Source organism: Pinus tabuliformis, chromosome 6 (assembly GCF_031772625.1).
Source record: "Pinus tabuliformis cultivar Carrire ecotype Pingquan chromosome 6, CPIR1, whole genome shotgun sequence".
In the NCBI taxonomy this organism is placed as follows: Eukaryota; Viridiplantae; Streptophyta; class Pinopsida; order Pinales; family Pinaceae; genus Pinus; species Pinus tabuliformis.
The window spans coordinates 607,782,941-607,808,516 of record NC_142292.1 but is presented as its reverse complement, the minus strand read 5'-3'; the positions used below and the strand labels follow the sequence as shown (position 1 = coordinate 607,808,516).

At 35.7% G+C, this 25,576-nt stretch overlaps 1 protein-coding gene across 1 annotated transcript; it reads right to left on the bottom strand.

Moving 5' to 3' along the window:
- Positions 1-7,081: 7,081 nt before the first annotated feature.
- On the bottom strand, positions 7,082-10,858 carry LOC149260037 (putative serine/threonine-protein kinase At1g01540). Its single transcript, XM_089419632.1, has 7 exons — positions 9,539-10,858; positions 9,342-9,446; positions 9,101-9,223; positions 8,775-8,945; positions 8,133-8,262; positions 7,740-7,949; positions 7,082-7,480 (listed from the first exon to the last, which is right to left on the bottom strand). The coding sequence occupies exons 1-7, from the start codon at positions 10,333-10,335 to the stop codon at positions 7,340-7,342; spliced, it is 1,677 nt and encodes a 558-aa protein (XP_089275758.1). The 5' UTR covers positions 10,336-10,858; the 3' UTR covers positions 7,082-7,339.
- Between the last annotated feature and the right edge of the window lie 14,718 nt (positions 10,859-25,576).

Sequence of the window (25,576 nt, the reverse complement as noted above, 5' to 3'; positions counted from 1 at the left end):
AAGCAACACACCCTATCCTATTCTCCTTATAGAAGTGTGTCTTTCCCCTATCGAGAGCCTAGCTATGACTAGGCTTCTGTTGTACAAGCACAAACTCAATAGCATAGGAGACCGTAGACTTCCTAAGCTAGCTTTAAATTCTAGCCAAAACCACCTAAGGCTCAAACGAGGTTGGTATAAAGACACCAAGGCCTGGTTAAATCATTGGGAGATCGACAAGAATGTTGCATTGCAAAACATTAATAACATTAAAAATATTGTTACTTCTAAGTTCAAAGAAAAAATGTGGTGTGAGAAAGATTTAGCAGCTAAAAGAAAATTAAGATATTATAAGGAGCTCATCAACCCCACCCTAGAATATCAAAAGGATCTCTCTATTTTAACTAGCTCAAAGAAGAAAATTAATATAGCCAAGATTAGAACGAACTCTCATGAGCTCCATAGTGAAACGAGTCGTTGGGCAGTTCCTAAAACACCATGGATGGAAAGGTTCTGCCATCTCTGTGAGAATACGAACATCGAGGATGAAAATCACTTCCTCTTAGAGTGCCTCGCGTACAACCACATTAGATCTCAGTTTCAAAATATTTGTTGCAATACTGACCTTCCTAGCCTTTTACGTTGTCAAAATTACAGTGAGCTCGGGAGGCTTCTCTCCAAGCTTTTTGAGTATATGAATAAAATCTTAAATCAAACTAAATAATTCGTTTCTTTAGGTCCAATAGACCAAAATTTGGTTTCAGTGGACGTTAACCATCATCATCATCATCAAAATTAAAATTATTAATTATATATTCTGGATTTTTAATATATATTTTTATTTTTAATATTATATATCATATTTGTTTTTAATAATAATAATAATAATAATAATATCCATTTTTAAGGTCACAGCCAAGCCAGACACCAAATTGGTGTATGAGACCCCCTTGTTTGTGGGACAAGGGACCCACCTCTGCGCAGCGATTTCACTGCTAAGTCTACGAAGGCATACATACTCTACCCGCATACATACTCTACCCCCCTCTGGTTTTGAACCTGTGACCTCTTAGAAGGAAACACATGCTCTTAACCATTAGGCCCACTCAAGCTTTATATATTCGAGATTTTATATATATATTTTTAATTATATATTAGGTTTGTTTTTATTAAATTTTTTAAATAAATTATTAATTATATATTCCGGATCTTATATTTTTTTTCATTATTTTTATATATTCCGGATTTTATATTTTTTCAGTTTTAATATTATATATTATATTTATTTTTATTAATTCTTTTAAATAAGAAAACAGTATGTATATTGCAAATTGGATATTTATTACCGTGAAAGTTATTCTTTATATTAATTAATTCACAATTTTATATTAATTGGAAATTTTGTGTATTACTTGGGATCTTATGATTTGTTTATATATTCCGGATTTTATATATTTTTTAATTTTTAATATTAGATATTATATTTATTTTATAAAAATTTTAAATTAGAAAACATTATGTACATTGAAAGTTGGATATTTATTAGAGTGAAAGTTATTCTTTATATTAATTAATTCACAATTTTTAATTGACTGGGCAATTTTGTATATTACTTGGATCTTAGGATTTGTTTATGTATTCTGTATCTTATATATGTTTTATTTTTAATATTATGTTTGTTTTTATTAATTTTTTTAAATAAGAAAATATTATTACATTGAAAATTGGATGCTTATGGAAAGTTATTCTTTATATTAATCAATTCACAATTTGATATTGATTGGACAATGTTGTATATTACTTGGGATCTTAGGATTTCCTGCTAATAGATTAGGAGTGAATTCACGAGAAAACTTTAAGATTTATATTTTATGAGTAAAAACAAAATATATTAAGGGTTAGATTTTCAATTTATTTATTAATGAATTTATATATTGGTAATATGGAGTTGTGATTTTTGGTATTTATTTTTATAAAATGTTTTAAAAATATATATATTTAATTTATATTTTAATATTAATTAGTTTTATTTATTAAAAAATCTATATTCATGATTTATAAATATTTTTTATATGAATCAAATTCCAACCCAATATAATATTAGCTGGAATCTTTTTGTATTGATGTATAATCTAACATTAAGTATTAAAAAAAAAAAATTATGATACTTCATTTTGATGCACATTGTTATAATATTAAATAAATGAAAATATTATGAAATTAAATATAGTATAAGATTATCAAATTTCAAAAATTAATATAAAATATGTATCCTAAATCATATAGAATACATCATTATAAAACAAGAATAAATATTCATTCTTTTTTGCTAGTCAACTTTCTCAAAGAAAACAAAAGAGTGAAATCCTTTAATATTAAGATTCTAAGCAACTAATGACAATTCCTTTTGATAATTTGTGAGCCTATCATCAAGCTTGAATGCCTTTTGGGATAGTCTAATTCCCGAGAGATGACTTTCATTTTCAACCCCTTCCCATGAGATTTGAACTCAAAACTTGGTCAAGACTAAACTCTACTCATACCAATTTGTCTACAGGCATGGGTCACCAAAATTTCATCTTACTTTCACTTTTATTTTCTTTTGAATAGTAAGTTATCCCCATTAAGTACTTCAAATTAGACCCCTTTATATTTAAATATTCATTCAAATCAAAATTATACTCCCCTTATTCAAGGATGAAACTTGTAATAATAAATCATCAGAAAATGATACAATTGTAAGTAAAAAAAATATATAGAAAGATTAGCTATTTAAAAATCCTTATTACTACTATATTATATTTAAATACTTGTTCATTTATATATATATATATATATTAAAAATCTTTATTACAACTAGATTATATTTAAATACTTGTTCATACATTTGGATTAACATATATATATATATATAATTCTCAACTTTCAAAAGAAGCAAAAATTCATTTACATCACTAGGATAAAGGATAAATGTTTATATATTCTTTTTCATTCCAAAATCTAATTGTCAAGTACCAACCACTAAACTTGGAAAATTAACTAAAACCTTTCATCATGCATAAAAATAAAATACCCATTGATTAGCTTTAAAATATCATAGATTGCAACAATAAAATTAAATTCAAAGAAAATTTGTATAAAAAAACAGATCCAAGTGATGGTCATACTTGCCATATCTCACTTCCATTCTACTCTACGATGACTATATCATATACACTAACAATTTCCATCACTTAACCAAAAAAAAGCTAACCCTTTAAAATAACAAATATGTATAATAAGTCGGTCATTGCAATGTGGGTAATGAGAAATAATGAAATAGGATATGAAATAACTTCAAACAGAGTTTGTACCATTGCATTAAAATGTTGGTGACAAAATATAATTCATGCAAATGATAAATGTTTTACTTACCTTGAGATATTTGTTTAATATTTTATTGTATTCATTTGTTACATCACACTAACAACAAAGGTACATAATACAATGTAGTGTAATGCACAGTTAACATGAATGCAAGAACAATGGTCGAAGTGAATAACACAGTCGTTGGATAACTAGAAAATACTCGTAGGGGAGTTAATTATATAAATATCAACCTTGGAAAAACAGGGAACTTTTCAAATGATTATATCATAGACACTAACAATTTCCACCAACCCAAAAAAAAACTAACTCTTTAAAATAATACATATGTATAATAAGTCGGTGAGTCATTGCAATGTGGGTAATGAGAAATAATGAAATAATAATGAGGTAAGATATGGAATAAGTTCATATAGACTTTATACCATTGCATTAAAATGTTGGTGACAAAATGTAAGTCATGCAAGATGATAAATGTTTTACTTACTTTGAGATAGAGGTTTAATATTTTATTGTATTCATTTGTTGCATCACACTAACAACAAAGGTACACAATACAATGCATGATGAACATGAATGAAAGAACAATGGTGGAAGTGAACAACACAGTAGCTATAACTTAGTTTGACAACTAGAGAACACTTGTAGGGGAGTTAAGTATGTAAATATCAACCTTAAAATAACAGGGAATTTTTCAAATCTTTTAATTTATTGACATTGTATTGGAGATGTTTAATGAGATAATTTTTAGACTTTTTCTATAGAATCTAATGAATCAATTATCAGCGAGATTACAATATTTCAATATTTAAATTGTATTTTTGAATGCAAAAATAAATTCAAAAACGTTGAAAAACCCATAAGACACTCAAATTATGTAGAGCCAACAACTTAAAACTAAAATTCTCCTAATTTTTCATTAGATATGGAGGATATGAAACAAAATACACACCAGGGAAAAAATATATATATATTTATCTGGTTATATCACCATTAATATCAAATAAAAGTAGAAAAATCAAATAAGAAACTATACAAACGAAATAGGTCATAAATAAATTAGGTTTAGTAGTTACATAAACTAGTGTTTAAGAATAAAATGAGGGAATAAATGAATGACACCTCTTCCTCCCCAACTCACTGATTAATACAGCCATCTGCAATTTTGTAAAATCAAAATTAACCCTTTTTAAACTAATCCCCCAATTTAACAGTTAAATAACATCGATTATTACTAAAAGGAATAACTACCCGGGGCCGTACTTCATTGACGGGTATCTAGCCAGTGTGTAATGATGCAAGTAACGTTCCCTAATTAGTGGACTCGATATTTTTGTCAGATCATCATGTGGGTTGTCCATCTGGTCAATTGACATAAGGGTTACGTTTCGCATCGTTAGTTCACTGGGAAACCCGTCACCATCGATTCCGCACCCACAAACTCATCGCTGACGGTAAACTATGCTTTGCCTTTCTCGGGCGGGTCCCTTGTAGACCACTGGTTCAGTCTTTCCGCGCATATGGTAATGGAGTTTCTACTTTATATAGTAAAACCAGAATCTCAATACAGTGTACTCTACTTTATATAGTAAAACCAGAATCCCAATACAGTGTACAAGACAGACAGGCGGACCATGGCTTGCCTTATGTTCGCAATCTTGTTTTTAATTGAGCTGCATGTTGCTGTGGGGTTTATCATCAGACCTATTTACTGGTTCAGATGCTGCTGGACACAAAATACCAAAATTCAAAGAGAGCTTTCATGCAAAAAGTTACCACCATGATCTGGATTTTGCATTCCAGAGACATGCTGCTGGACACAAAATACCAAAATTCATAGAGAGCTTTCATGCAAAAAGTTATCACCATGATCGGATTTTTGCATTCCAGAGCTGGACACAAAATACCAAAATTCAAAGAGAGCTTTCATGCAAAAAGTTACCACCATGATCGGATTTTTGCATTCCAGAGACATTATTATATGCTCTTGTTCTCACCTTACACACTATCCACTCATTTCTTCACTTTGTTTCTTTTGGAAATGCTTTTTTAATAAAAAATTTAATGAGATTTTGATGATTCAGTTTTTGTTAAAATTGATTATAAACTATAAATTCTGTTAACACACAAATTCAACCGTTCTCATAATTTGTGCATCTGCATATTTAATATTAATATGTGCTATATTTTCTTCATATGTGTTATATTTTCTTCAAAAATCGTCGAAATTAAATCCCCCTCATTATTTTTACCGGACTGATCAAACAAAAATAGTAACCATTATCTTACTCCTACAGTAGACCCTTCATTTTTATACTTATTAATGGTATCATGGTTGTCCCACAGCACTCAAAACTAAGAAACATTATCTTACTCCTACAGTAGACACTTCATTTTTATACTTGTTAATGGTATCATGGTTGTCCCACAGCACCCAAAACTAATAACCATTATCTTACTCCTACAGTAGAACCTTCATTTTTATACTTGTTAATGGTATCATGGTTGTCCCACAGCACCCAAGAGGGGCCCAATTTATACTTGTTAATGGTATCATGGTTGTCCCACAGCACCCAAGAGGGGCCCAAAAATTAGAAAGACATTTTAATTTTAACTAATAAACATTAACTTACTCCTACAGTAGACCCTTCATTTTTATACTTGTTAATGGTATCATGGTTGTCCCACAGCACCCAAAACTAATAACCATTATCTTACTCCTACAGTAGAACCTTCATTTTTATACTTGTTAATGGTATCATGGTTGTCCCACAGCACCCAAGAGGGGCCCAAAAATTAGAAAGACCTTTTAATTTTAACTAATAACCATTATCTTACTCCTACAGTAGACCCTTCATTTTTATACTTATTAATGGTATCATGGTTGGTTGTCCCACAGCACCCAAGAGGGGCCCAAAAAATAAAAAGACCTTTTAATTTTAGACCTGTCAATGTTATCATGGTTCAGATGGTAGTCCACAGAACCCAATTAAAAAAGCTATTGCACAAAAGTGTACCGTGATCAGAAGTTTGGATTGCCACGAGGAATAAAATTATACTGATCAGGGGTTTGGATAGCCAGGAGGAATAAAATAATCATGATCAGGGGTTTGGATTGCCATGTATTTAATTATATATTTCGTGGTCAGAGCTGGTACCCTGTCATATCTTCACAGATCGTAACACAGAGCGCTCTCCATTATATTTTTACACCCAAGAAGCACATGCTCATATGACTATTTGTACTTGAGATAGTTAAAAAAGGAATACAGTAGAATCGAAAAAAATCTCAACTTGCAGAAAGACTAATTGAAATTCAACTAATATAATTGAAAAAATCCCAACTTGTAGAAAGATCAATTTGAATTCAACCAATATAATTATCCCAACTTGCAAAAAGACTAACTGAAATTCAATTAGAATGTAATGTGAAAAAACCCAACTTGCAGAAAGACTAATGGAAATTCAATTACAATATAATAGAAAAAATCCCAACTTGCAGAAAGACTAACACTAATTGGAATTCCATTGTATTACAAAGGCCTTAGCTTGGATTGCATGTTAGATTTTTTGTTACTAAAGCAATTACAGCAAACCACGGTAAACAATCAATGGAAGCTCCACTGCAATGCCCATTAACAGACGAATTGAATTTATACAGAAACTACAACCGCCAAATTACAAAACTGGGGTGAATTTTTCAGTAAATTTTAATGCCAATATTCTGCAATAGGAATGGACAAAAATTGAGAGGATTCTTCTTTATAACCGTAAAAATTCACTGATAAACACTAACAGAAACAGATGCTAAGTGCTCTCAGCAGTCGGTAATATGTTACAGGGCCTTCAAATAACAAATGAGCACCATAATTATGATATAATATATCAGCTGGCTATGATCAACAAACTGTCTAGGTCTACTTTTGAGGGAGCAGAGGCACATGAGGCCCAACAGAATCTGCGGTGAAATTAAGAAAAAATCCCATGATCGTCATCACAATCTCCGCCTCGTTCTGTGACTGGGGCTGCTGACTTCACCTTCACTAGTGTTGTCACCGTTTGAGTTCGAGATTCTGTCATTAGCTGGATTCTCACGACGTGCTCGGGCAGCAGCCTCACGCCCTAGGCGACGATCCTGCAAAATCCAAGTTTCAGATTTTATTACTATGGCATGCCTGCAATGACAATAATAAGCATTGGGCAACAGAGTATTAATACAAGTAAACAGAGTATAGATATACTGTATACACCATTTAAATATCTGTGTATACATATATATCAGCTGGTTTATATATAAACAAACACTAACTGATACTTTGCTCATTTATATATAAACTTATACTGCCATTGATACTCTGCAGCGACATGGTTATTGTTTCAAAGAAAAAACATACATCACGAAAGGGGAATTCGTCTGCCTCCAGCATGTGTATGACATGGCCCATCTTTGGCCTCTTGGCAGCATCTGGATCCACGCAACGCAGCGATACCAGCAATGCTCGTTTCAATGCCCTGGATGTGGGTTTAACCTCGAGCAATGGATCTACCACTTCCTCAGACCTTCGGCTCCCCACCATCATTTTCAGCCATTCTACCAAGTTTACCTGCAAATGTTTATATTCAAAAGATTCATTCCTCTTTCAGACCTTAAAGTTATGCCTCTGTTAATTTAAATGAAAGTAATGAAGAAATTCACCGAGGGATTGAAGACCTTAAAGATATGCCTCTGTTACATGAAAGTACTGAAGAAATTTAGCAATGGATTGAAGGGAACTGTATATTCTAACCTCCCCAGCAGGTCTGCCATAATCAACAGGGCTTCTTCCCGAAATAATCTCCATGATAAGTACTCCAAAGCTGTAGACATCGCTTCTCTCATTCAGCATTCCTGTGCTGGCATACTCCGGTGCAACGTAGCTGAATAGACAGGGCACCATAAAACACCATCAATCTAATAGCAAAGATCCTGAATACCCAATATCCTATTAAGTTCTCAGTCCCATGGATCGGTACGGTCTAACCGCAAAATAGAAGGAAACATTGCACAAACATGATTCTTTTCTTCACTAAAGCTAATGGTTTTCTTTGGTTCCTAGGCCATTAATCCAGCAAAATGCAAAAACATTCAATCAAAACTGAATTGCAAAACACCATCAACAACTGCTAGCAATATGACTAATAACAGAGATCCCTAATACCCCCACGATATCTCAACAAGTTTAAGTTTTTCCCAGTCCCATAGATTGGTATGCTCTAACCGCATGATAAAAGGGAAAATCTTGCATAAACTTGATTCTTTCCTGCACCAAAGCTAATGATTCCTTCCGTTTGTAGGCCAGTAATCCAGCAAAATGAAAAAACATTTTTGAGGTTCAGTACCAAAGACTGGGCCTTGAAACCAGATAGCATGATAGGGATCATGTATTTACCCAAAAGTGCCCATTACCCGGGTTGTGACATAGCTTTTCTCAGATCCAAGGAGCTTGGCCAACCCAAAATCTGAAACCTTGGCATTCCATTGCTTATCCAGGAGAATGTTGCTAGATTTTATATCTCTATGAACAACCTTGGGCTCCAACCCTTCATGTAAATATGCTAACCTGCACACATCCATGATTCTAAATCAGTAACAATCCTTATGCTTGCATTATGGGCCTTATGCTTGCAGGTTACCCTTCATGTAAATAAGAATGCTTGCATTATGGGCCTTATGCATCAAGCAAAGCTGATAAATTCATATGTTTAGATTAATTACCCTTTGGCAGTTCCAAGAATAATTTTCATCCGGATTTCCCATGTCAGGGGACTAACAGGCCCTACATCTCCATGAAGCCACTGTTCCAGGTTTCCATTGTCAACGAACTCATACACCAGCATCCTGGTTATCAATCATCAAAACCCATAGGCTACATTATCAGATAATTTTACAAGCAATGGATTCCCATGATTAATAGTATACCCAACAAATAGATAGATCCATCCAGATTTGACAATACCTGCCTGCACCCTCAGCACAATACCCAAGCAAACGAACAAGATTTTTGTGCCTGACTCGCCCGATTGCCTCCACCTCTACTCTGAACTCCTTTTCAGCTTGTCCCCTGCGAAAAAAACCAAGCAATGGCATTTCACAACAAAGACCAACTCAAAACAAAATCTGAGATTCACAATAATGTAACAACATGATCCTTGCCTGTTGTTAAGCAGATTTTTCACGGCTACAGGGTTACCATTAGGCAATAAACCACGATAGACAATGCCATAGCCACCTTCACCAATGACATTTTCATCTGAGAAACCATTAGTAGCGATCTCCAAGTCTCTGAGAATGTACCAATGACCCCAACCAAGGTGTGAAACTTCAGGCACAGATGTACTAGGCGATTCAGTTGACCTGGGGGTCTCTCCACTTGCAGTAGACCCCTTATCAGACGATACAAAACCATGCCTGTCCCCTGCATTAATCCTCTCCCTCTCAACCACAACACCTATTTCATGGCGCCCTTCTTCAACCTTTTTCTGTGGCTTCTGACTATGTGGGCGCAACAGAGACTGCCTTTCAATCGGCTTTACATTGATGCCCGAATCCACCTCAGAGCTTGCTCTCTCTGTATCAGAACTGGGTTTTGAAAGATGCCCATACCCAATCTGCAGCACAGATTTTTCCAAATCCCTATCGCTGGAATCATCCCTGGCAAACTGAGCACCACCCATGGGACTGTTGTTGTTGTGGCCACCCAGTGCATCGATCCTCACTTCTTGAATCTCTTTGGATATCATGGGGATCAAAGCAGATGGCAGCTTCTCAGGCAGCCTCTTGGACTTCTTCCTTGATGTCAGCCATATTGATAAGCAAAACAATATCAGAACAATGAACACACCCACTCCAATCCCAATAAGCACCCACAATCTCAGCCCCAATATCGAAGTCTTCTTAGACAACTGATCAGTGAGAAAACCTGAGCTGCTACTATTACTAGAAGTTCCCATATCTTGATTTGAATGTGAAAGAATATAACAGGGGCAGATGCTATGGAGATTTCATGAGCTTAACAGACATAACCTGCCTGCTACATTTTCAGCAGCAACAGAGTGTCTGAAGACCCTTGGATTGCAAATATGACAGCCATGAACTTAGGGGCTCTTTGCATTTCAAGAATCAAGATAAATCTTGCACATTTATGATCAATGGTGTTGAAAAATGAAACCTAGGGGCTCTCCAGGTGTCACGCCCAATTTTTCGCCACCAAGAGTTCAACGGTTACTTCTACGAATAGAAAAAAGAGGCCACTTTCACACCATCCAAATACAATCACACTGCAGGCTCCCGGTGGTCTAAATCCTTTTGGTCTGAGAAAAGCTCAAAACCAAAACACACGCAGAGCAGAGCTCAGACAGCACTCACCAAACGGTCCTCTCATCGAGAGAAGAAATAAAAAAATAAAAATAAATAAACAAAGAACTGTCTCGTATCCATAGCAGCAGAGACCGCGGAGGGGAGACATTATATAAATTTCAATTCGCCTCTGAAGTCCGCGGGTCCTTCGCACTATTAATCTGTACGCGAAAATCTCACCTGTGTGCCTGTCTCTCTTAATTATCTTAATTAAATATTAAGTCATTGTGGGGGAACGCTATAACTCCTCCCGCGTACTCGATTCTCGCTGGCCCACAACCGTGCAAGTACTTCATAACTAATTAAGTACTGGTGCCGCACTTTGGGGGCTAACTTTAAGGCTACGGTCACATTAGACTCCCAAAAGCTTAGCATATCGGAGATTCTCACATCCGTGTAATTTTCGGCGTCGAATTTTCAGAGATTGACATTGGCTGCGTGGTCTTTTCCTTGATCTTTACTGTCAAATTTTGATACTTGCATCGCTTATTCTTCTTTTGCCTTTTGTTTTTCTTGCAATTATTTATTCAATTTCCATGGTGCTTTACTCTGTACAATGAGATTATGTTTTCTGTCAAAATAAGTAGTGAAATGTAACCCATTACCATTCATCGGCGTCTCCTGATAACGACTTCACAATAAGAGTCAATGTTTGCTGGCCAAAGTTATTGGCTAAAGACGCGGGTGATTGACTAGACTAATGATTAGGGTTTTATTCGGTAGTTATGAGAACATTTCAAGGTAGTTCAAGGTAGTTTAGTAATATATATATGGTATTTTTATTTTTATTTTTATTAATTAATTATAAAATATTAAAAATGGTTATTAAATGTGTAATATATAGGTATATGATTGGGTGTGGAGTATGCTTTAAAACCGTCTTTGTTTGACTATGAGCTTGTCTTCTTCGGATGTGAAGAAACATGTTAACGGCTCAAGACTCAAAGACATTTTGCACGAGTGAAAGCCTGTCCCCCTTATAGACCATTAGTAGGTTATTCCAGGTGGCTTGGTCTTTCTTGAATAATAGTGATGAATCAGCCTACATTCACGGATAATAGTAGTGATGAATCAGCCTACATTCACGGATAATAGTGAGAAATAGTTGTCTTCAATACTGGTTTGACAACCCAGCAATAATTGTCCCAGTACTAATTTGACAACTAAATTATAATAAATTTTCCCATTTTCTATATATAATCAAAACATAAACCTATAAAACACATATAACATAATTAATAAATATCTATCAATGAATTAAAATATATTTCATATTTTCTGATGTTCTCCCCGAAGTCTTATGAATGAAATGTCTCATCGATATTTAAGGTATTCACATAAATATTTTAAAGTTAGTATTCAAATTGATATAAATTACTAAAATACCATCTTTATATTTTATTTTTGTAAAGGTCATTAAAATTTCATGATAAATTGTATGTTTTTCTTAATAACTATTGAAATTAATTTTATGAAAAAAATAATGTATCAATTATGAAGAGTGTTGACAAATGATGCAACTCTGAGTTAGGTTTTGGAGTGTGTTATTAAGTTTGTGAATTTTTATATTTTTATAGATTATGGACAATGTTAATAATCAATTTAATTTTTATCTAGATTTTGGAGTGCATGATGAAGTACATAGTTCTGGTGGTGTTTAAGAAGTTGTATTACATTGATACTCTCACATGTAAACACATTACCATTGTGTTCTATTATAACATGAATCTATTAAATCTTAGCATGAAGCTTGTTGAGTTAGAATTGTTAAAATTGAAGGAGAAGTTTTGGGATGCCATGTTTAATTTGATTCCCTTGTATAAGAGAAGCCATGGATTATTGAGAATTTTGAGACATTTATTTGTTTAGAAATTTTTCATTTGTATTGCAAATAATGATCTTAAGGTTTTGGATCAGGTTGCAACCACTTTCTACTCGTGCTTTCACTAAAAAAGTGCTTGGTGGTTTTAACTCTTAGGCTCCTAAGAGTCACACACTCATGAGATCGAGTGTAGAGATCATTCAAACCTTTAACAAAATGTCTGAAAGAATAATTGTAATAAGGATTAGATCAATCAAAGAAGATCCTTTCTTAAGGGAATGATAAGAAAGCATTGGACTTCATATCAACTCTATTTCATGGTCTTCTCTTGGAAGGAGGCATGCAAATATTTGTGAAAAGCCTTTAACATAAAACTATCATGATGAAATTGAACAACTTAGACACCACTGACATCAAACATTGATCTTTGTATGGAAGGCACTAGAAAATAACTTGATTATAACATTAATTATGAAGTAACTTTGTTCCTAGTGTTATAGCCTCTATGGAAGGACTTATAACAAAGGAATGACCTTCTCCTCAAAGGCTCTTAAACACCCCCCTCCAATGCAAGTGATGGTAAATATGTGAGTCTGGTGAAAATGCAACAAGGAAATCTGTATTTTAATTTTGTCCTTGAATTAAATTAGGAATAAAATTGTAATTCCACATCACAAGACAACTTGTATGAGTTAACTAAGTTAATTTGACTTAGTTGGCTCAATTAATTCGAGTGGAGGGTCTAGCTAAATTCATGTAGAGTGTCTCTTACTTTATCGAAGCCCTGGTTGAGTTTATTTTGAGTTGTAATTAATTAATTCAGTTTAACTGAGTTAAAGTCATTTAAACTAGTTCCAATTGATGGAGGAACTGGTAGGAGGTCAGACAAGGGGGTGTTGCTTCATGTGCTCAACCAATTCACTGATGATTCACTCATAAATAACTCATGCATGTCATGGGGTGTTGCTTCATGTGTTCAACCAATTAACTGATGATTCACTCATAAATAACTCATGCGCGATTACCTAGTTGAGATTGGGGTTCAAGGGTAGTGTACTAACAGTTGTATAACCTCTGAAGTGTATAGGTGGTGCATGCAATAAGAGGAAGGTCTATGAGGATTTCACAATTCATATTGAGGAATTTCCCCAATTAATGGGGGGGAATTCCCAAGGAAACAACGCAAGTAAATAGGGACTTAGGCAAGTAGAAAATTGGTTAAGTATTCACCTAGACTTGTCTATGAAGTTGTGAGACAGATAGAGATAGTGCAGAGGTTGCTCAGGCTTGAGAAAAGCATTGTAATCTTCTCATATTTTCTGACTAATGCAATATACAGATAGCAGGGGTTTTTAGTTGTGGCTTTCCCTAGGAAATCATTGTGTAATGTGTTGATTGAATTCTTTCTCTTGTATGCTTCATGATTTCTCGATCGATTATTTGTTTCCACTTATGAGTATAGTCGATTCAAGTATTTTGTTTTAGAAAATTACATAATAAGTTTGAATATACAAGGAATTTATGAATGGTATAGAGCATAAATCACTCTAGAAGAGGAGAATATGAGTTTGTCTTTTGCAGGTGAAATCGAATTTGCAGTATCATTCTTCAGAGCCAGCAAGGTTTTATTCTACAGATTGAAACTCGAATGTGCCCTTGAGGGTAGTTCGAACTATATTTCCTGGAAGGACAAGATGGAGGCAGTATTGGAAGAAAATGGGCTGAAGGAATTCATAGACAATGATATTCCTAAGCCTCAAACAACAGATGCTCAAGACCTGGCAAATTGGAAGAAATGTGTTGCAAAGGTGAGAAGGATCATACTAGAAGGAGTTCGAGATCATATTGTCTCGAACCTCCACAGTAAATATACACCATATCTAATGTGGCAAGCCTTGATTGACTTGTTTCAGAACAACAGTGACCACAAGAAGCTGGAACTGAAGGACAAACTTCGAAAGATGGAGAAGGATCAAGATGGAGAAGGGTGACACAATACCACAATACTTGAGCAAGTTCACCCAATGTCGGGATGAGCTTGAGAGTGTCGGTATTACAGTTGATGGAGATGATCTAGTCAACCTAGCACTTATACACCTTCCCAGGAGTTGGCACAACTACTAGGATTTGGTAATGGGAGGGAGCATCTACCAAAGTGGAAGTGTTTGTGGTCCGACTTGGTGCAAGAAGAGATAAGGCGGTTCACTAGAGATGGAACCTCATCCAAGCATAATGATGAGGAGAATTTTTCCTTAAATGGAAAGGAAAAGAAAGGGAAAGGAAAGAAATTCCAACCCAAAGGAGATTCCAGTCAGGGCGGCAAGAAGAAGGACTTGCCGAAGATTAAATTTTTTCACTGTCATGAGCTGGGACACTATGCCATGAAGTGTCCGCACAAGAAGGCTGGAAAGAAGCCGTCCGGAGGAGCGGCAAGAATTGGATTCCACCCTCATTGCTTGCATGGTGACATCAATGATGGGTAGTGTGTGGTATTTGGATAGTGGAACCTCATTCCATATGACCGAAAACAAAGAATTTTTTAATGACTCAGAGGAGAAGGACCTCCAGATGCACATTGAAATGGGAGATGATGGGAGGTATAGCGCGACCAACATCAGTACTGTTACTTTTCAGGAGTCTGGTTCACCTCACACATTAAAAGATGTCATGTATGTTCCAAGTCTGAAGAAGAATTTAGTTTTAGTTTTTATGTTGGGGGATTGTGGCTACGATGAGATATTTAGCAAAGGAAAGGCTTTCCTTCCGCACATAGCCTCAGGACAAGTGAATCATTTCAGGTTTCAGGTGAAAAACCTCTACAAATTAGATGTAGAAGATTGTGCAGCATTGAGCACAAAAAGCGAGAAGGTGCATAGTTGAGACATCAATGAATTATGGCATAGAAGATTGGGCCATCTTCGCTATGGAGCTTTGAAGATCATGCACCATATTTCTACAAGACTTCCCAAGGGTGCACTAGAGTAGAGAGATACATGCAAAGGGTGTGCATTGGGGAAGTACACGAAAGCCACTTTTCATGATAAGGATAGTCGAGCGCAAACGATACTTGAAAAAGTTCACTCAGATGTGTGTAGACAGTTCTCGATAGCCTCCATGGCCAAGCACAGGTATTATGTAATATTTTTAGATGGTTTCTCACATAAGTTCTGGATTTTCTTCATGCAACAAAAGGATCAAACGTTATCTAAATTTTGTGAATTTAAAGCACTTGTTGAGAAAGACACTAGCAAGAAAGTGAAGGCTCTTAGGAGTGATAATGGTGGAGAATATGTGTCGAATGAATTTAAGAACTTCTATGCATCAAAAGGCATTCAACAAGAGTTAATAACACCCCATAACCCACAACAGAATGGGGTGGTTGAAAGGAAGAACAAAAGTATTGTGGGAGTTTCATGGGTGATGTTACATGATCAGTGCCTACCCTTGCACTTGTGGGCTTAAGCATGCAACACAATTGTATATGTGTAGAACAGGAGTCCTCATCGTATTCTCGGGATGAGTACGCCAGAAGAATATTTTTCATGTAAGAAACCAAATGTGGCACACTTCATGATCTTTAGGTCATTAGTTTACTGTCATGTTACCAAGGATGCAAGGGAAAAGCTAGAAGTGACAGTTGAGTTGGGCATATTTGTGGGGTACACTGATACACCTCACAACTATAGGGTGTACCTGCCATCTCACAGGATGACAGTGGTTCGTAGAGATGTGAATTTCGATGAAGAGAAGGCCATGAGATGTTCCCTTGAGAGGGAGCTTCTATTACATGCAGATGAGGAAGCACCCACTCATGCAGACACTTCCATAGATGGAAGGAAGCACACCAGAGAACCTGACAGATTGATGCATGATGCTAGAGAGAATGTGGGAGTACCCACATCACAACACAGGCAAAGGAGGTCACCAAATCGGTACACTGGCGACATGGCTCTAATGAGCAACAGTTAGAGATTGAGTCGTCCTCATTGGAAGAAGCGGTGCAGCAACCAGTATGGGTTGATGCCATGGTAGAGGAGGATGACTCCATTATCAGAAATACTTTTTAGGAAGTGGTCCCAAGACCAACAGACAAGTTAGTGGTGAGTTCCAAATGGATTTACAAGGTAAAGTAAGCTGAATATGGGAGTGTCAAGAAACACAAGGCCAAATTTGTGGCCAAAGGGTTCTCTCAAGTGGAGTGAATTGATTATGAGGAGACCTTTGCTCTAGTAGCAAGGTACTCTTCAATCAGATCTATTCTAGCACTTTAGTGTAGATGGGATGGAAGATACATCAGGTGGATGTGAGGACAACATTCCTCAACGAAGTGATTAAGGAAGAGGTGGACATTGAACAACCGAAAGGATTGAGACCTTCAACAGAGAGTTTCATGTGTTCAGACTCAAGTGAGCGTTGTATGGATTGAAACAAGCACCCTGTGCTTGGTACACCAGGATTGACAATTATTTCACCAGGTTGGGCTTCACCAAAAGTGAAGCAGATGCAAACCTTTACCATATTATGGTTGAAGGTAAATTATTGATTATAGTATTATATGTCGATGATTTAATTCTAATAGGTGATGAGAAGTTGGTAAAATCTTGCAAAGAGGATCTTGCAAGAGAATTCGAGATGAAGGACATGGGGCTCATGCATTATTTCCTTGGTATGGAAGTATGACAAGGAGATGAGGAACTATTTGTCTCTCAGGGAAAGTATGCCAACGAGATATTGAAGAAGTTCCACATGGAGAGAAACAAACCCATGGAGACTCCTCTAGCAGGGAATTGGAGGAAGGAAGATGCTACTTCAGGTGAAGTAGTGGAGGCTACTATTTACAGGCAGCTTGTGGGTTCACTTATGTATTTGGTGAACACATGACCGAAGATATGTTTTTTCAGTTAACCAGCTTAGTTAAGCAATGGTTAAGCCAACCAAACTTTATTCAAAGGCAGCTAAACATGTGTTGAGATACCTGAGAGGCACCACTCAGTTTGGTCTTTGGTACAAACAAACAGAGGGTGTGAAGCTACAAGGCTTAACAGATGCATATTGGGCAGGGAGTCCATCTGAAAATACGAGCACATCAGGGGGAATCTTCAGTATTGGGTCAACAACAGTTTCTTGGTACAATAGGAAGTAGAGATGAGTTGCACTCAGTTCAACAGAAGAAAAGTACATGGATATTAGTCAAGCAACTTGTGAGGCTATTTGGATTAGGAAGATCTTTGTTGGGTTATTTGGTTAGCAGATGGATCATACAGTGATTTATTATGACAATCAGAGTTGTATCAAACTCTCTGAGAATCCAATTTTTCATGATCGACCCAAACATATCGATATCTGGTATCACCATCTACAAGATTGTGTGCAGAGGAGAATCATGTTGCTGGATTACATTCCTACAGAGGAACAAGATGCAAACATCTTAACTAAGGCACTATCAAGAGGAAAATTCGAGTTCCATAGAGGCAGGATTGGGGTATCTGATAATCCCTTTCTTGTTGAGAGGGAGTGTTGAAAATGCAACAAGAAAATCCTAATTTAATTTTGTCCTTGAATTAAATTAGGAATAAAATTGTAATTCCACATCACAATACAACTTGTACAAGTTAACTAAGTTAATTTGACTTGGTAGGCTCAGTTAATTCAAGTTGAGGTCTAACTAGAGTCATGTAGAGTATCTCTTACTATATAAGAGCCCTGGTTGAGTTTATTTTGAGTTGTAATTAATTAATTCAATTTAATTGAGTTAAAGTCAGTTAAACTAGTTCCAACTGATGGAGGCTAGTAGGAGCTCAGACAGTGGGTGCTACTTCATGTGTTCAACTAGTTAACTAATGATTAATTCATAAAAAACTCATGCATGTCCGATCTGAGAGTTACCTAGTTGATATTGGAGTTAAAGGGTAGTGTACTATCAGTTGTATAATCATCTGAATTGTACAGGTGGCGCATGCAGTCAAAGGAAGGCCTATGAGGATTTCACAATTCATATTGAGGAATTTCCATAATTAATAGGGGGCTAATTCCCAAGGAGACATCATAAGGAAATAGGGACTTGGGCAAGTAGAAAATTGGTTAAATGTTGGCCTAGGTTGTGGATAGATAGAGATAGTGTAGAGTTTGCTCGGGCATGATAAAAGCATTGCAATCTTCTCATATTTTCTGACTAATGTAATATACAGATAACGGGGGTTTTAAGTTGTGGCTTTCCCCAGGAAATCATTGTGTAATGTGTTGATTGAATTGTTTCTGTTAGGCCCCTATAATACTAGTGACTCCCCCATTACTATTGTCATTATATCCCTTATTGTTATTATTGTGCCCCTATTGTCCCCATATTGTTATTAGTATGCCCCAAAGAAACCCACTATTGTTATTTTTGTGCCCTTATGTTATTACTGTTATGTCGGCTTGATTATATTGTGACCCCTTAGACTCCTATATATAGAAGGGAGGTTTAGTCATTTGTATGATCCAAGAATTGTTCATTTGTGTAATGTAAGGAGGTTTCCCCCTCGAAGAGGCTAAATTCTAAGGAGTTCATCTATTTTTTCTATCTTTTTGTGCGCTGGTTTCCTAACATTTGGTATCAGAGCTTTGGATTCTAGGGTTCACTGCTCCAAACAGGTCATTGTGGAATTTTTTCTAGAACTTTTTTTCTGCGACATTTCAGAAGCTACAAAAAAAACCCATTTGATTTGAAATCGTTCTGAACTTCGGGTCCAAATTTCAGAGCTTGTCGTGCTATATTTTCGGAGATATGATCTGAGTAAGATAGGGTTTTTGCAGACTCCCGAATTACATTCCAAATAGGGGACCTGGGGAAAATCGTCATAACTTTGTTTTGAGCATCAAATTGAAATTTCGTAAGAATTTTCAAAAGAGTACGGATAGTAGTTTTCTGTGTATCATTTTCAGGTACTAAGGTCGAAACAGTGACATGTGGCATGTCATACAAGTTTGCTCTACTGAACTAGTCTATAATAAGGTCACCGTGGGAGATTTGGCATAACTCTTCCTTGGAGAATCCAATATTGATCAGACTTGTGGGGTTAGAAAGAGGACTCAAAGGGCTACCACAAGACGTAATTTCAGATATTAAAGATCCGCGGTTACAGAGATACAACAGATTCAATATCGATCTCTTACAAAGAAAAAAAAAGGTGTGTAGTTTTTTTTTTTAATTTTGCATACGATTGGTTTGAAAAATTAGTTTGAAGGAATTCAAAGGGAATAGTGAAGAATTATTAGCATTAATTAGTGCCCCGAAGAAATAAAATGGAAACACCTAGTAAGCAATCTAAAATCTCTAGCATGACTCGTGAAGAAGAGGAAGAAATGCAACATGATATATCAAAATTACAAGACCAAGTACAACAAATTTCACTTTCACTAAAGGTAAATGAATCTAAGATGAATGGCATGGAAGCTAATATGAATGGCATGCAAGTTAAGATGGATGGCGTGAAAGCTAATATGAATGACATGCAAGTTAAGATGGATGACGTGGAAGCTAAGAATGACATGCAAGTTAAGATGGATGGCGTGGAAGCTAAGATGGATGGCATGGAAGCTAAGATGAATGACATGGATGCTAAGATGAATGGCATGGACGATAAGATGGAAGAATTGAAGTTGCTACAAGAAATGGTCACTAATGGTGAAAGGGTAGTAAAGGAAACTCATGATGAGAACAAAATAAATGTTAATCATGATTTCATAGACTCTAATGTTGGATTGAAGACCCACCATGTTCCAAAAATCGATATGAGGAAGGCACGTATTACAACTTTTTATTTGGAACCAAATCAGTTTGTATGGTATCGATGGCTTTGCTCTCGTAAACAAATTGTCACTTGGGCAATTTTTACAGAAGAAATGATAGCACATTATGAGGATACAAAAAGTAACACTTTTTTTAGCCAATTGATAAATCTCAAACCAAAGGGTTCAATGATGGAGCACATTGAGGACTTCCAAAAATTGAACATAAGGGTAAAAGATATTCCAGAGGAGCATAGGATTGATGTGTTCATAGGGACTTTAAAGGATAATATGCAACATGAGGTTCGCCTTTGGGAACTTGATTCATTGGAGAAGGCATTCATGTTAGCAAGAAAAATGGAAAGCAAAATTATGGCAACCAGGAAGCCACCCACTCACAGGTATAAAGATGGAAGTGTTGTTTCCCCTAGCCTTCCACAACCTACAAGGTTGACACCACAAAAATTGGAAGAAAAAAGAGCAAAAGGGCTCTGTTACAGTTGTGATAGCAAATACACTAAAGGTCATAAGTGTGCTAAGAAAAAATTATTCTACATAGATTGTGAAGAGGAGGAAGAAAAGGAACAAGAAACGTCAAAAGAAGAGAATATACTCCAGGAACAAACCCTAGATAAAGAAGAAATGAATCCGACCATATCTTGTAATGCATTGTCTGGAATTACCACTCCTCAAACTATCAAGATAGAAGAAAAAGGTAATAGTGTTGATTGATTCGGGAAGTACCCATAATTTTATTCATTGTAAGATAGCAAAGGAATTGAATTGCTTCCTATATCCAGCACCAGATTGTCAAGTGATGGTTGCAAGTGGAGGAACCATAAATTGCTCTAGAAAGTGCCATAATATCAAGCTATCCATGGGAGAATATGTATTGAATAGCCTAATGCTTTCCATTCCAATGTGTGGTGCTGATGTTGTACTAGAAGTCCAATGGCTACAATCCTTGGGTACAATAGCTTTTAATTTTCAAGAACTTTTCATGAAATTTTGTGCGGAAGGAAAGGAAGTTGAATTAAGGGTATTACAAGGAAACCAGGAAAGATAATCAGTTCTAACGGTATGCCAGAGCTTCTAAAGAAGGAACAACGAGGTGTAATTGCACAATTATGTTCGCTAGAGGTTCCCACATCGAAATCATCTATTTCTCCAGATCTCCAAAACGTCTTGGACAATCATTCCAAGGTATTTGAGACTCCCAAAGGTCTCCCACCTATTCGTGATCATGATCATGCTATTCATTTGATTCCAATAAGTGTTCCTCCAAACATCAAGCCGTACAAATATCCCTATGCCCAAAAGAGTGAAATTGAACGTATGGTTGCATAAATGCTAGAGGTTGGTATAATTCAACCTAGTCAAAGTTCTTTCTCTACTCCAGTAGTATTGGTGCACAAGAAGGATGGATCATGGCGCATGTGTCCGGATTATAGGGAGCTCAACAAGCTCACTATTAAAGATAAATTTCCCATTCCTGTCATTGATGAATTATTGGATGAATTGCATGGATCGATTTACTTCACCAAGTTGGATCTTCATTTAGGATATCATCAAATCAGAATGAAGATTGAAGACATTTTGAAAACAACATTTAGAACTCATGAGGGTCATTATGAATTTTTGGTCATGCCTTTTGGCCTTATCAATGCACCTTCTACATTTCAAGGTTTGATGAATTCCATTTTCAAACCGTTCCTTAGAAAATTTGTGTTAGTATTTTTTGATGATATACTAATCTACAGCAAGTCTTGGAAGGATCATGTTGAACATGTTGACAGGGTGCTCAAACTATTGGAGGAGAAACAATTATATGAAAAAAGCTCCAAATGTTTCTTTGGAGTACAAAAGGTGGAATATCTGGGTCATATTGTATCTCATGAAGGTGTTAAGGTAGACCCTAGCAAAATTAAATCCATTAGGAATGGAAAATCCCCACATTCATAAAGCATCTGGGAGGATTTCTCAGGTTGACAGGGTATTATTGCAAGTTTGTTAAGAATTATGGGAGAATAGCAACACCTCTAACAACATTATTGAAGAAAGATGCATTTTCATGGACTCGAGAAGCAACAAAGGCCTTCGAACATCTTAAAGAGGCAATGTTCCAAGCACCGGTCTTAGCTACGCCAGACTTCACAAAAAAATTTATTGTGGAATGTGATGCTTCAGGAAATGGAATTGGTGTTGTTTTAATGCAAGATGAAAGACCCATTGCTTTCGAAATTGTCCAATCAAGGGAAAATATTTACAAAAAGCTATTTATGAGAAGGAAATGTTGGCAATACTACATGCACTTCAGAAATGGAGACCCTACCTAATGGGAAGACACTTCAAGGTAAAAAAGATCATGGTAGTCTTAAATACTTTTTAGAACAAAGATTATCCTCTGAAGAGCAAAAAAAATGGGTCACAAAGATGTTGGGTTATGACTTTGAAATCATCTACAAAAAAGGGAAGCAAAATGTTGTGGCAGATGCACTCTCAAGAAAGGATGAGGATGTGGAAGCATTGTTGTGCACCATTTCTATTATCCAACCGGATTGGATAAACGAAGCAAGGGAGGAATGGAAGAATGATGAAGAAGTGTGGGCACTCATTCGAAAGTTACAACAAGATCCCAGTACATCTGATACATTTAGTTGGAAAAATGATTCGTTATGGTACAAAGATCACTTATACCTATGTAAGAATTCCCAACTCAAACCAAAGATTCTTATGGAATTGTACACTTCTCCCTTAGGAGGGAACTCAGGATTTTTAAAAACTTACCACAGGGTTAAGAAGGAATTTTTTTGGGATGGCCTTAAATCGGATATTCAAAAGTTTGTGGCAGAATGTTTGGTTTGCCAACAAAATAAAGTTGAAACAATTAAGACCCCGGGTCTATTACAACTTTTATCCATTCCAAGCCAACATTGGGAGGAGGTTTCAATGGATTTTATCACAGGTTTACCCAAGTCCGAAGGAAAGAGTGTCATCATGGTGGTAGTTGACAGACTTACCAAGTATGCACACTTTTGTGCATTATCACATCCATTTAAAGCCAATACAGTTTCTACTGCATTTATGGAAACAATTCAAAAGCTACATGGAAACCCAAAGATTATTGTAAAAGACAAAGATCCCATTTTCACTGGAAATTTTTGGACAGAATTATTTTCTTGTCTCAGTACTCAATTATCTCATAGCTCATCTTATCATCCTCAATCTGATAGGCAAACTGAGATAGTAAACAAATGTTTGGAAGGATATCTTCGTTGCTTTGTATCTGATAAACAGGCACAATGGGTCAAATGGTTGCCTCTGGCTGAATGGTGGTATAACACTTCCTTCCACACTGCAACAAAAATGACCCCATTTATGGCACTTTATGAATATCATCCACCATCCATCACATCATATTTAAGAGAAAATTCTAAGGTTCAAGCAGTGGAACATCACATCGAGCATCAACAACAAGTTCTCCAACTCTTAAAGGATAACCTCACGTTGGCGCAAAATAGAATGAAACAACAGGCAGATCAACATCGCAGCGAAAGAAGTTTTGATGTAGGTGACTGGGTATTCCTACGACTACAACCATATAAACAAATGTCCCTCAAGCAAGGTAAGAAGGATAATAAATTATCACCAAAGTATTATGGTCCGTACAAGGTGTTGCAAAAGATTGGTACTATGGCATACAAATTGGAGCTTCCTGTAGCTTCCCGAGTGCACCCAGTTTTCCATGTTTCATGTTTAAAGAAGGTTATAGGTGACAAGCTCCCAGTTCAAACAATATTGCCAGAACTTGACGAGGAAGGAAAAATCATATTGGAACCGGAAGCAGTCACAGAAACAAGAACTCGACAGCTACGAAATCGATCAATTTCGGAGTATCTCATCAAGTGGAAGAACTTATCCACTAAAGATTCCACATGGGAGGATGAGAATTTTATACAGAAGCATCCAGAACTACTCAAGCGTTGAGGAAAACGCTTTTCAGAAGGAGAGGGGCATGTTAGGCCCCTATAATACTAGTGACTCCCCCATTACTATTGTCATTGTATCCCTTATTGTTATTATTCTGCCCCTATTGTCCCCATATTGTTATTAGTATGCCCCAAAGAAACCCACTATTGTTATTTTTGTGCCCTTATGTTATTATTGTTATATCGGCTTGATTATATTGTGACCCCTTAGACTCCTATATATAGAAGGGAGGTTTAGTCATTTGTATGATCCAAGAATTGTTCATTTGTGTAATGTAAAGGAGGTTGCCCCCTTGAAGAGGCTGAATTCTAAGGCGTTCATCTATCTGTTCTATCTTTTTGTGAGCTGGTTTCCTAACAGTTTCTCTTGTATGCTTTGTGATTTTTCGATCTATTAATTGTTTTTTATTATGAGTAGAGTAGATTCAAGTCATTTGTTCTAGAAAATTACATAAGAAGTTGGAATCTACAAGGAATCTCTACAGAGTCCTCGCTCTTTCAAAAAAATGTAGCCCAAAACAAATCACCTCCTTCTTTGGAATTTAAGTCTCCTCAATCACAAGCATTCCTTGTGAAGAGAGTCTTACAAGCTTATCAACAATTACAAAAACAATTCTATAATTTGTAGATTCAATGGGTTTTGACCAACGTCTACAATGGGTCGACTCCCACTAGATCACGTCAAATGTGGTTAGTTTTCTTTAAAAGTTCTTTAATAAATTTTCTATGAATTTAAAATGTTGTTTAAAACTTATGAAAGGGCCATGGTTCTAGGGTACAATTAGGCTATTCTTCAATTTTTTTTGTAAGATTTCAATTCAATTAAAATAATCTTTGAACAATTCCAATTTAAATAAGATTGTATAATCTTCCCATCTACTTGTAGGATATGAGGGTTTTAAAAGAATTGAAAATTCACTAGGCAAAACCTTATGAAATTTATTGAGAAATATCTTAAAATTAATTTAAGTTTGACCAAAATGGACTATACCTTGTACGAAAATTTGTGCAGAGCTTGACTTAAGGAAAAATCTATCTAAAGATATCATTATAGAGTGTAACTAGATTATCAAAATATGTTGTTATGTTAACATTTTTATAGATACATTTTTACAAATGAATCGTTCCCAAAACCCAAGATCCCAAAAAGGGAAAAGGGGGAAAACAATAAACCTTAAAGTTTGAAATATTTTCAAATAAATCCTTCAAGATTATGTTAAAAAAACATGCAAAGTTCTCAAACCCTTTTACTCA

Excerpts from the sequence above, each read along its gene's own strand:
- LOC149260037 (XM_089419632.1), bottom strand. The coding sequence starts at position 10,335 with ATGGGAACTTCTAGTAATAGTAGCAGCTCAGGTTTTCTCACTGATCAG. Across the intron at positions 9,224-9,341 it reads TGTGCTGAGGGTGCAGGCAG|GATGCTGGTGTATGAGTTCG; the intron begins GTATTGTCAAAT and ends ATTGATAACCAG. Across the intron at positions 7,950-8,132 it reads ATGGCAGACCTGCTGGGGAG|GTAAACTTGGTAGAATGGCT; the intron begins GTTAGAATATAC and ends AAACATTTGCAG.